This window comes from Arvicanthis niloticus, chromosome 5 (genome assembly GCF_011762505.2).
Source record: "Arvicanthis niloticus isolate mArvNil1 chromosome 5, mArvNil1.pat.X, whole genome shotgun sequence".
Taxonomy (NCBI): Eukaryota; Metazoa; Chordata; class Mammalia; order Rodentia; family Muridae; genus Arvicanthis; species Arvicanthis niloticus.
The window spans coordinates 49,494,382-49,507,965 of record NC_047662.1 but is presented as its reverse complement, the minus strand read 5'-3'; the positions used below and the strand labels follow the sequence as shown (position 1 = coordinate 49,507,965).

General features: G+C 39.6%; 1 protein-coding gene across 1 annotated transcript; it reads right to left on the bottom strand.

Annotated features, from left to right (window-relative positions):
• Positions 1-473: 473 nt before the first annotated feature.
• On the bottom strand, positions 474-4,438 carry LOC117708714 (PRAME family member 12-like). Its single transcript, XM_034502591.1, is given in 5 exon segments — positions 474-1,042; positions 1,679-1,689; positions 1,940-2,081; positions 2,253-2,692; positions 4,152-4,438. Coding segments are annotated over 5 exon segments (1,449 nt in total).
• Positions 4,439-13,584: the final 9,146 nt, after the last annotated feature.

Below are 13,584 nucleotides of genomic sequence, written 5' to 3'. Positions count from 1 at the left end.
CCTTCACAATTAGTTTGACAGTACTGTGCAAGTAACAAAGGAGACAACATTGGGAAGTAAAGGGTAGAACATAATGCCATAATTGACTTTAATACATTTTGTGACCAACAAGGCTCCAATGATAATTTCCTTGATCATATACCAGGAGGTCATAGAACAGCACAAACATAAAACTGAGGTCAATGACATGGGTAGCACACAAGAGGAGACCAATCAGTTCATAGACTGGCCTTATATTTACAAAATGGGGAAGCCAGTGTGGATCCTGTCCTGATGGAGGCATATTTAGACATGCAGAACTGTCTTTCTGATTTCACAAGACCCTGTTCCTACTATTCTATTGTCCTTCATATCAAATCACCCAAGGTCTCAATCCAGTGAACATTGGTTTGATTTTATTGCATCTAAAGCCATGAATTCAGGGATTCTGTGGTAAATGTCCTCCTTCAGATTTCATGTCTCAGCATCCAGAATCAATCTTCTATTACCTGCCAACAAAGGCAAGGGCTGGGAACCCTGTCATAGACACAGCATCCCAAACAATGAGGGCAGGTGGCTGTAGCAAACATGAATTTTTGGGGCTGCCTTTTGGACATGAGCATTTGTAGCAGCTCAGGACACAGTTGAAAAAACCTCTCCACCACAACATCACCCAGGGGATCATAGCACTCTTTTGGGGCAGGGTACACCTCTACAGTCAAGTTGTTCAGATTGGCCATGCATTGCAGAAGGTCCTTCAGTACAGGAGTGGAGAAGTCGTTATAGTAAAAATTAATACTGTTGAGCTGTGAGCACTGGCTCAGGGCTGGCAAGAGGACTTTGAGATGAGAGTCCTTCATCCTGCAGTGCTCAAACTGCAGACTCTGCAGAGTTTCAGATACATTCTCTAGGAGAATTCGGAGACTCTTGAAACATGACTCAGAAAACACTACAGCATTGAAGTGCAGTTGTTTCAGTTGATAGAGGCTCTGACACTTTGACATGTGTTCCAGGTCTGACATCGAGAGTCGGCAGAAAGACATAGACAAGGACTCCAAGGGCTCTTCAGACATCTAGAGTATAAACAAGACATTGGTTCTAACTCATGTTGCTGGAGGACACTAGTAAGATTGACAGAGAAGCTACATATGTAGTCAATCTGTGCTTTTGTTGAATGTCCACCCTGGAAACACAGCATGTTGGTGTCTGCTCATAGCATTGTCTACTGAGGCATATTACAATCCTGTGGGATGGGCTCAGACCACAGATCTGCAACTCTCCATACTCACTCTGTCAAAGAACTACAGCTTGCCTCATCATGCCAGAAGAGCATACCTAGAAAGGATTAGCACAGGGAGGTTCTGGCAACATCCTGTCCTGTGTCCTACACAGTTTATTCTTGTTGCTGCTATCTCCACACTCATCATCCTTGATTTCATGGTTCTACACTTGACTCTGATGATCCCCACCCCAGTGTCACAAACTTCTTATCTACTTAGTCCCAACTTGTGTTCAAAGTATCCTTCCATTTAGGGAGAATTAGAGGCTGATAGACTCCAATAGAGGAACAAACTGGTTCCTGTACTTGTATATCTTTCTAGAGGGCAAGTGTGGAGCCTCTCTAGCTCAGGGCTCTCTGCTCTGTCCTGTTTCCTTCCATTACCTTTGCCTGGATCCCAAAAATGAATATGCAAAGCACACTTACTGCATCTGACCCACACTATGGACCTTTTTGCAAGGCTGCTATCTCAATATCTCCTACCCCAGCTCAGACTCAGCTAAAGGAATAGGAATGAACCAAGTGAATTCAGTTAAAAACAAACATTCCATACTTCGACAATGTAATGATTCTGTCATTGTAACAACCTTTGTGACTGGCATACCTCAGGTGTTCACTCATGTTCCTAGTAAAAGGAAAGTTTTTCTGCCAGAACAGAAACAGTTCACTATCCTTCCTTACCTGAACAAAATTTCCATGTTGTCATTGGGAATGAAGGAACAATTCAAATAGAGACTCTGGAGATGGTCGAGTTTGGCAAGCTGAGAAAAGAATTCTGCAGAACACTTTTTTACATCTGTCACTGTATCCACAACAGTATATTTGGAATCAAATCCATGTAGATAGTATTTCACAATATCTGTCATCATGTCAATGCAATGTGGATAGAAACGTAGGAAAGACAGGATCTCATAGGTGCATGGTTTCAAGGTGTTTATATCCCTTCTGATTTTAGTGTTACACACCTCCCTGGTAATCTCCAGGGGATTATACTGGAAGTCAATTTGATGTAGATTGAATTTGGTAATATTTCTCATCTGGCCAAGGAAATGTGGAAATAAACTTAGGAATGGCAGTACCTCAGGTGTGCATATTTCCAATTCCTCAATATAGATTGGCTGGAAAATATTCAAGACCTCCTTAATAATCTCCATGGGGAAGACACAAATTGTCATCTTCTGACAGATTAGCTGCAAAGAGTCACCGTTCTTCTTGGCCCACTGGAGCAAGCACTTTTGGTCTTCTTCCAAAGAGTAGTAGAGGTTCAGGTAAGTGACCACCTGCAATCGTTTTGTCAATGCATAAGTAGGAAGACTCTCTGGGCCTTGCTTCTTTCTCAAAGTATCTGGTGAGCACGCTCCATCTTCTCTTCCAGCCCATGCATCCCAGAAATCCTGATGCACATCTCTCAAGTCTAACACTTGTAGCTTCCTCCTTCTGTGATGGAAATACGTAAAGTTTCATAATTTAAAACAGGAACCAATATGGAGTCAGCTTGTGTCCCACTTGTCTAACTTCAGTGCCAACATAACACTTCATACCAGGCTGTCAAGGACACTGCACTATATGCATGAAGGTAGTGGCAAAGGCACAGAGTAGGAAACTTCTTCTGAGGGTAGAAAACTGCAGGCTTAGGTGATTGACACCTGTAGCCTAACAGCAGAGGATAAGGCAATGTGGCCTTTGTTCTGTCTCAGAGGGAACTGCTGGTCTCTAACTTATGCCTGCTAGTCTGAGGTCTCAGGAAGAAAAAGACACTTAGAGCTGCTACTACTACTACTACTTTTTGTCTTTGTATTTCAGAACTTCTACATCTTTCAGAGCACATGATCACATATTACAAAGTTCATCACAAGTTCACACCAAAAATCAAATCAGAAATTGAAATAGAGTTTACAACAGAGAATGTTCACATGCATATCCATTAGTAGTAATTATCTGGTTAAACATCTATCACTTGTCTACCTCAACAGGTTCACTGAAGGTTTAAAACTATAACTAAGAAATTAATGAAGATTTGTATAGATAAACCCAGGCAACATTATATCTTCTGTCCTAGCACTTATACTAAATCATGAGTTTCCTATTAGTGACCTTTGGTTAATTGTTTTACAACCTCTTGGAATGTGCTCTGAGTTGGAGAAAGTCTGGTTACTATCTAAGAGCAACTAATGACACATGGAAGACAGGCAGAGATCTCATTGCAGTTTGACTATCAGAAAGGGACTCAATAGCAGTCCCACTACAAAAGAGCTTAATAATAATCATTTATATAAATTTAGGAATTCTTATAAGATCACCAACAAGACTTAAGAAGTCATCTATTTGTCTATATAGCATCAACCCAAGACAGTACATCTTCGTGGATCTGCAGATATCTGCTCCAAAGAGGTGTGCTATTGCTTAGTGATTGTTAGATATGTTTAATTCTAATAATAGAAAAAGCATATCAATAGCAGGAAGCTTTCTTCATATAAGTCCCTTACAGCCTTGCTGAATAAGGGCTCACTTGTTGCAGATTATATAATAATCCAAGGCAAGCCATTCCAGGATGATCACCTGCTAATTATTAGCTTTATTTACCCATTATGGCTCCTGACACATCTGGAGACATGACCCACTTCCCTCCATTGAGTTGCTCTTGACTTGTGTCTCTTTCATATCTAGTGTCTGTAGGAAAGCCAGGGAAAGGCTCATCCTACTAGGGCTACTAGTACTCCTGAGCTGTCCACTATGAGTTTCACTTAGATCAGCTTTCACCCTTGAATAGTATTTCCACAAATCCCCATGTCAATGACATCATTATTCTCTGTCCTGTTTGATCACAGTCTTTCTGCCCTCATGTGTCTTACCACTAACCCTATTCCCTGTAGCTGTTTTGGCTCTTGCCTACCTGGGAGGAACATTCTGGGTCATCAGTAGATCTATGCCATCCAGCACAGCTTGCATCATCTCCACATCAGCAGATTTCAGTAATGGTCCCACAGGGAGGTAGGAAAAGGGCCAGGCTGCCACCGTTGCCTTCAATAACTCTGTGCGTTTCCTATTGAATGCCTCTATGAAGAGTGGTGGGAAGAGCATAATGGGCAGGTATTCCAGATCAGAGAAGTCTATGGCATCATTCCTCACCAGCATCTCCAGTGCCAGCTGCTCCAGTGTGGGAGGGTTGTAGGTGCTCATCCTAACAGATATTCAGTCAGAAGGAACCTGGAGAAAGATTTAGGGGACATAATTTCAGGCTAAATTTTGGAAATCCCTATTTTTCACACATTGTATGAATCAGAAGGCCAGAGCCCATGCTCTGGAAATAATGGAGTATCCAGTCTGCACAGTTATCCAATCTCATGGTCTAAGGCCAAAAGTCCATCACTCTCCAGCATGTAGACTCCCTTTGTAAGCAACCACAGAGGAAAAAATTAACCTTTATCCCATAGGATACCAATCTCTGTTCTTCTTAATTGTGTGCCTAGTCAGAAGGGTTATTCAGGAGCATACAGTCTGACCAGAGTTTTGTTTCAGGGAATAGATAAGGATCAAGTTTTCAGGCCTTTTAAGAAAATATTGAGTCAATGTCATAGGCCCAACCCAGTCTAATTGTCCTTTCAACAGATTGATCTCTCCTGGGAAGGGCTAAGAAGGACCTGTGAGATCCCTGTCTGTGAGTACTATGCAATGATTTAGAGACATGCACAAGCAAGCTGGGCTTATGTTAAATGGTTAATGGGGTAAAAGGTCTGTCAATTCATGGCCACCTGCATACACAACCATACCACATCTGAAATGCCAAACATAAGTCAAATTCACAACTTTCCCCAGAGCATTTGGAAAGCCATGCTACTGAATGAGAGCACCTGCCCATGTGAGTCTTAGAGGAGAAGCCAAGTGTACATAGGCTACAGGGAGAAGAGTTTCTCATTACGATTTGGAGTCCAGAGGAATAAAGAGATGAGACAATATATCCATCAGCACTTCTAAGTCTATCCTGCATCAGGATCATTTGTGCCCAGGACATTAATCCTAGTTTCCAGTTGTGGCAGCTGTATACTTTAACTCATACATGCATATACATCTTATACAATGTCTAAAAACTTGAACAAGACTGAAGCAAACACATTCCTATAGCCTTGGTTTCTGGATCATCTGTGGCTTCCGGGACACAAGGCATCAGCTACAAATTTGGGCTTGTGTGCCTGAAGCTTTCCCCAGTACAATTTGTAAAATATAGTTAAAAGAGAAAATTCTAGTCCATATTATCCAAAAAACCATAATGTGTGAAACATAATTTAAAATACTGCAGAAGGATTAAATGATAAAGATGATTCTCACTGAAATTTCAGATTAAATCTAGAAATCTAGAAATCTAGGAATTCAACTAGAAGGCTCGAGAGTTCCAGGCCATCCTTGTTCCTTTATAACCTATCTTTAAAATGAGGGAAATTGCCTTTTGGGTGAGGCAGACACCTAACTTGTCTGTGTCCATAAAGACACCATAAGCTGACCCATCCTAGATCTACTCCACTCAGAGCACTGGAGGAACCACTGTACTCAGAGCAGCAAGATTTCAGGATCCCAGAGGCAACGTGAGCCTATGAGCTCTTCCAACTAGTTTCTTAGGATCACTGGAACACATAGACAGGTGGACTCTGAGGAGGTCTGACAAAATCAAGATAACTGGGAAGACAGGGCTCCAGTCAGAGGCAGTGAATGCAGGTAGCACTAGAGATAACAAGATGTAAAAAGGCAAGCACAAGAACATAAGTAACAGAAACCAAGTTTACCTGACATCATCAGAACCCAGTTCCCTCAGCATAACAAGTCTGGGATACACCATAACACTGGAAAACAAGATTCAGATTTAAAATCACTTCTCATGTTGATGATGGAGGACATTAAGAAGGACATAAATAACTCCCTTAAAGAAATATAGGAGAACAGAGGTAAACAGGTAGAAGCCCTTAGAGAGGAAACAAAAAGTCTCTTAAAGAATTGCAAGAAAACACAACAAAACAGCCAAAGGAATTAAACAAAACCATTCAGGATCTAAAAATGGAAGTTCAAACAATAAAGAAATCTCAAAGGGAGACTACTCTGCAGATAGAAAACCTAGGGAAAAAAATCAGGAGTTGTAGACGCAAGTATCATCAACAGAATACAAGAGATAGTAGAGAGAATCTCATGTGCAGAAGATACCATGGAAAACATTGACACATCTGTGAAAGAAAATGCAAAATGCAAAAAAAAAAAATACCCTAACCCAAAACATCCAGGAAATCCAGAACACAATGAGAATACCAAACCAAAGGATAATAGGTATAGATGAGAGTGAAGATTCCCACCTAAAAGGTCTAGTAAATACCTTCAACAAAATTAAAGAAAACTTGCCTAACATAAAGAGATGCCCATGAACATAGAGGAAACCTACAGACCTCCAAATAGACTAGAACAGAAAAGAAATCCCTCCTGTCACATAATAATCAAAACATCAAATTCACAAAACAAAGAAAAAATACTAAAAGCAGTCAGGGGAAAAGGACAAGTAACATATAAAGGTAGTAACAATAAGAATTATACCAGACTTCTCACCAGAGAGTATAAAAGCCAGAAGTTCCTGGACTGATATCATCCAAACCATAAGAGAACAAAAATGCCAGCCCAGACTACTATATCCCACAAAACTCTCCATCACTATAAATGTAGAAACCAAGATATTCCAGGACAAAACCAAATTTACACAATATCTGTCCACAAACCCAATCCTACAAAGGATAATTGACAAAAAACTCCAACACAAAGAGGGAGACTACAACGTAGAAAAAGCAAGAAAGTGTTTTCCAACAAACCCAAAAGAAGATAGCTACACAAACATAATTCCACATCTTATAACAAAAATAACAGGAAGCAACAATTATTTTTTCTTAATATCTTATAACATCAATAGTCTCAATTTCCCAATAAGAAGACATAGACTAAAAGAATAGATATGAAAACAGGACCAGAATCTTGCTGCATAAGGGAAATGCACCTCAGTGACAAAGACAGACACTGCCTCAGAGTAAAAGGCTGTAAAACAAAGTTCCAAGTAAATGGTTCCAAGAAACAAGCTGGAGTAGCCATTCTAATGTTGAATAAGGTGGACTTTCAAATAAATATTATCAAAAAAAGATAAGGACACTTCATATTCATCAAAAGAAAAATCTACTAAGATGAACTCTCAATGCTGAACATCTATATAGCAAATGCTAGAGCACACACATTCATAAATGAAACCTTACTAAAGCTCAAAGCACACATTGCACCTCACACAATAATAGTGGAGGATTTCAACACCACACTCTCTGCAATAGACAGATCATGGAAACAGAAAATAAAGAGACACAGTGAAACTAACAAAAGTTATGATCCAAATGGATATAAGAGATATCTATAGAACATTTCATCCTAAAACAAAAGAATATACCTTTTTCTTAGCACTACATGATACCTTGTCCAAAATAGACCATATAATTGATCACAAAATAGGCCTCAACAGATACAGAGAGATTGAAATAATCCCTTGCATACTATCAGATCAACACAGACTGAAGGCTGTCTTCAATAATAACAAAAACAATGGAAAGCCCACATATACCTGGAAACTGAACAATGATTTACTCAGTGATGACTTGATCAAGAAAGAAATAAAGAAATTAAAAAGTTTTTAGAATTTAATGAGAATGAAGTCTTGGACCAAAACTTATGGTACACAATGAAAGCAGTGCTAAGAGGAAAAAAATCATAGGTCTAAGTGCCTACAAAAAGAAACTGGAGAGAGCATACAGTAGCAACTTCACCTGAAAGCTCTAGAAGAAAAGGAAGCAAATGCAGCCTAGAGGAACTGATGACAGGAAATAATTGAACGCAGCACTGAAATCAACCAAGTAGAAACAAAAGGAACTATACAAAAAAGTCAATAAAATCAGGAGCTGTTTCTTTGAGAAAATCAACAGGATAGATAAACCCTTAGCCAGACTAAGCAGAGGGCACAGAGACAGTATCCAAATTAATAAAATCAGAACTGAAAAGGGAGACATGACAACAGAAACTGAGAAAATTCAAAAAATCATCAGATCCTAGTAAAAAAAAGCCTATACTCAACAAAACTGGAAATCTGGATGAAAATGGACAATTTTCTACACAGATACCAGGTATCACAGTTAAACCAGGAGCAGAAAACAATCTAAATAGTCTCATAACCCCTAAAGAAATTGCAGCATTCATTAAAAGTCTCCCCACCAAAAAAGCCCAGGACCAGATGGTTTTCATGCTGAATTCTATCAGACATTCAACAATGACCTAATACCAATTCTTTTCAAACACTTCCAGAAAATAAAATCAGAAAGAACACTTCCCAATTTGTTCCATGAGGCTTTAATAATACTCATACCTAAACCACACAAAGACACAACAAAGAAAAACACTTCAGACCAATTTCTCTTATGAATATCGATGCAAATATACTCAATAAAATTCTCACAAACTGAATCCAAGAACACATCAAAACAATCATCCATCATGATCAGGTAGGCTTTATCCCAGGAATGCAGGGATGGTTTAATATATAGAAATCCATCAATGTAATCCATTATATAAACAAACTCAAAGGAAAAAAAAAACACATGATCATCTCACTAGTTACTGAAAAAAGTGTTTGACAAAGTTCAACATCCTTCATGGTAAATAAAGACTTGGAAAGATGAGGAATTCAAGGCCCATACATAGTAAAGCAGTATACAGCAAGGCAGTAGCCAAGAGTAAACTAAATGGAGCGAAAACTTGAAGAAATCCCTTTAAAATCACAGACTAGACAAGGCTGCCACTCTCTCCATACTTATTCAAAATAGTACTGGAAGTACTAGCCAGAGCACTTAGACAACAAAAAGTCAGGAAGTCAAAATATCACTATTTACATTTGACATGATAGTATACATAAGTGACCCAAAACATCCACAAGAGAACTCCTAAACATGACAAACAAACCTCCACAATGGGGCTGGATATAAAATCACATCAAATTAATCAGTAGACTTCCTCTACTGGAAGGATAAACAAGCTGAGAAAGAAATTAGAGAAAGGATACCCTTCATGATAGTCACAAATGATATAAACTACCTCGGTGTGAATTTAACCAAGCAAGTGAAAGATCAGTTTGACAAGAACTTCAAGTCTCTGGAGAAAGAAATTAAAGATCTCAGAAGATGGAAACATCTCCCATGCTCATGGATTGGCTGGATTAAAATAATAAAATTGGCCATCTTGTGGAAAGCAATCTACAGATTTAATGCAATCCCTATCAAAATTCCAAATCAATTCTTCAGAGAGATAGAAAGAATAATTTGCAAATTCATTTGCAACAACAAAAATTCCAGGAGAGTGTAAACTATTCTCTACAATAAAAGAACTTCTGGAGGAATCACCATCCCTGACCTCAAGCTGTACTTCAGAGCAATAGTGATAAAAATTGCATGGTAGTAGTACAGAGACAGGCAGAAAGATCAATGGAATAGAATTAAAGACCCAGAACTGAACCTACACACCTATGGTCACTTGACCTTTGACAAAGGAGCTAAAAGCATCCAGTGGAAAAAGGACAGCATCTTCAACTGATGGTGCTGGTTCAACTGGATGTTTGAATGTAGAAGAATGCAAATCCATTCATTCTTAACTCCTTGTAAAAAGCTCAAGCCCAGGGGGATAAAAGGGCCTTCATAAAAAAGCAGATACACTGAAAACTAATAGAAGAGAAAGGTGGGAAGAGCCTTGAAACACATGAGAACAAGGGAGTGTGGAAAGGGGATAGTTGTCTGAAATGGAAATAAAATATCCAATAAAAATAAAACAAGGAAATTCCCATGCAATCCCATTTCTCATTAAAACTGAAGTCTATCAGTTTTTATAAAATCATTGTAAATAGGAAATGTTATTCATACCTGGATGGTGATAAGGCTATCCCAGCAAGCAAGAAGCCTCCTTATGGATGTAAATTCCTTAAGTGATGTGGACACTGGCTACAGGCTCCTATTCCCAGCATGAACAGGCAGCAATTCCAAGGTCAGAAATCTGGCAGTCGGTCTTGGCTTCCTCAGGACTTTTATACACCTTCCTTCTCACCCCTCCCCAAGTAATCCCACCATCCTTTCCACATCTTCTATCTCATTGGTCCATTGAGTCTCCAACCACTTGATCCTATTAAAGATTCATTTTTTTTCTACAGTTGGTTAATTGAATCAGACCTTCTAGAGTGAAATCAGTCACGGAACTAGAAGTCAGGATGCAGACTTTTGCTTAATTAAACCTTCTTGTGTGTGTATCCATATGCACTTGTTTAATGGCATGATATGATTAGTGTTTGTGGTTTTAATGTCTGTGCTTGTGTATTTGTTTTAATGTGTTAATTACGGTGATCATGTACTTGAGTGTGACTTCAGTTCTAGATTATCCAAAGACTAAATAGTGAGGTTTTGTCTCAAAACACGGACCAACAACAATTAAAAGCCAACACAGAATAGACAAACAAACAAAAATTACATGAGCTATGTTGCAAGTGTGAAAGAGGCCTAAGAGGTTTTAGTGGAGAAGAACTTCAGTTAAGGGGGTAATAGAGGCTGTTTTGGTGAAGAACATATTTCTTCTTTTGCTCTGTCTGAATAGTTAGCCTGTGGCTAAATTGAAGAGACTCAGATTAATTGAATTCACAAAGGAAGTCTCAGAAATGACTTTGCTCTCCAGGTAAGTCTTATGAATAATGTTTTGAATAAGCAAGCTTTGAAAGAAAAAATATAAAATATAGAGTTTGAGTATTAATGGGACAGCTGGTGATGGTGGCACACGCCTTTAATTCCAGCACTTGGGAGGCAGAGGCAGGCAGATTTCTGAGTTCCAGGCCAGCATGGTCTACAGAGTAAGTTCCAGGACAGGCAGGGCTACACAGAGAAACCCTGTCTCAAAAGCCAAAAAAGAAAATGAAAAAAGAAAAAAAAAACCAGAGTGAGTATTAATGGTGCACCAGGAAGCCAAGTGGAGCTCAAACCTGTGTTCAAGAATATTTAATTGAATTAAGGGAGTGGTGACCTTGGAGCAAGCTTTTTACCAACTAAATTTGATCCAGGGATTGTATTGCACACATTTAATCTCAGGAGATAAAGCCAAGCAGATCTCTGAGTTCAAGGCCAGCCTGAGACAGAGCAAGATCTAGGTCACGAAATGCTTAAATCCAGGTATGGTGGTACACACCTTTAATCCCCAGAGACAAGTGCTATGTGAGATAAGTGAGTTCAAGGTCATTGTACAGAGCAATATCCCGGACATTCTAACTTAGGCAATAAAACAGTTGAAAATGCCAAAGCCAGTAATAAAATGTTATAACAAATTCCAGCTCCTGTAAGCAGCTGAACTTGGCAGGTTTGGCCATTTCACTCTGGCTTTATAGTCAAGAGGAGAAGGAGACTACCAGAACAATTAAAGCTAGTTATCTAGAGCTAAAGTATTAGTGGTGATGAAGACCTAGGTAATGTGTACAAAGCACCCAATTAATATTGGTTTTGAAAGCCTGAAGGAGCCATAACGAAAAGCTGAGGCTTGGCCCCTTGAGAGGCCTTGGAAGGTCGTTGGTGAAGGTGCATCCTCAGTTACTCTTGATGTCCCAGGACTGAAGGGATTATGCAAAGAATTTGAGGCTTAGCACCATGAAGAGACCATATAAGAGGTTGTTGGTGAAGCCTAGTTTCAGGGAAGACCCTAGTGTATTGGAGATGTCAGTACCATGAGATGCCCATTAAGAAGAACAGCAGCAGTAGAGTGGATCCATATGAGTCTTCCTTCTCCTCCTTCTGCTTCTCCTTCTCCTCTTTCTGCTTCTTCTCCTTCTGCTTTTCTCCTTCTCCTCCTCCTCCCCCTCCTCCCCCCTCTCCTCCTCCTCCTCCTCCTCTCCTCCCCTCCTCCTCCTCCTCCTCCTCCTCCTCCTCCTCCTCCTCCTCCTCCTCATCCTCCTCCTCCTCCTCCTCCTTCTTCTTCTTCTTCTTCTTCTTCTTCTTTCTTCTTCTCTTCTTCTTCTTCTTCTTCTTCTTCTTCTTCTTCTTCCCCAAGAATCAAGAAATGACCAGTTCTGGGCATGGTTGATGGGAGACCTTTAATCCCATCACACAGGAGGCAGAAATAGGGGATCTCTGTGAATTTGAAGTCAACTTGGTCTACAAGCAAACTCCAGGATAGCCAAGGGTACACAGAGAAACCCTGTCTCCAAGCCCTTCCACACACCAAAAAAGATAAAAAAAAAAAAACCACTTCCTGATTGAATATAGAACTGAGACTCCTTTGAGTCTGGTAGAATTTTGCTGAATCTATCTGGGTTAGACTTCTTCAGCAGCAAGAATTTTGATTACTTCATCAGTTTCCTCATGTGTTATTGTTCTTTTTAGGCTGCTGACTTCTTTGTTTTTTGTTTGTTAGTATTGGTTTATTTGAGACTGGGTCTCTCTCAAATAACTCTGGGTATCCTAGAACTCAGTAAGTAGACCAGGCTAGCCTTGAGCTTACAAGGAAATCTGTCTAGCTGTGCCTCAGGAGTGCTGGGATTAAAGGTATGTGCCACCACCATTAGCAGGCTGTTGACTTCTAGTTGGCTTAAATTTGTTGGTTTGGCTGAATCTCAACATTTATGTATTTCCCTATGTTTTCCAAATTCGTGGAGTACAGGTTTTTAAAGACGTGATATACAATCAATCTTAGAATATTATAACACTCTCAATTTCTATTCTGATTGTTACAATCTTCAATACCTGTTTGTGGGGAGCCTACAGAAGGCGACTATCACCCTTACAGCCATCTGGAGCCATATACCCTGAGAAGAGACTTGATTACATCAGTCTACAACAGCTGAGCACGCTCTGATAACATCTTGCTTTAGATACCCAGGATCTTTCCTTAGGTGTATAAGACTTAAAGGTGTGTGACTTAAGGGCATGACTTAGAGATCAGATTTAGAGACAAGACCTAAGGGCATGACTTAAAGTCCTGACCTAAAGGCATGGCTTAGAAGTGAGACATATAAAAGGTGAGAGGCAGACAAAGAGTTGAGTACAACTTGGAGTACAACTAGGAACTAGGAATTAGGTTAGAGAGTACAACTTACAGTACAACTTGGAGTAGGGATTAGGCATTGAGGAAAAAGACACTTGGACTAGAGAACTTGAAAGAATTATTAGTTATTAGGACCTTGGCACTTGGAGGAAGAACAGAGAATTAGGCATTAGACATTAGGCACTTAGCACTTGGAAGAAGTAACTTGGAAC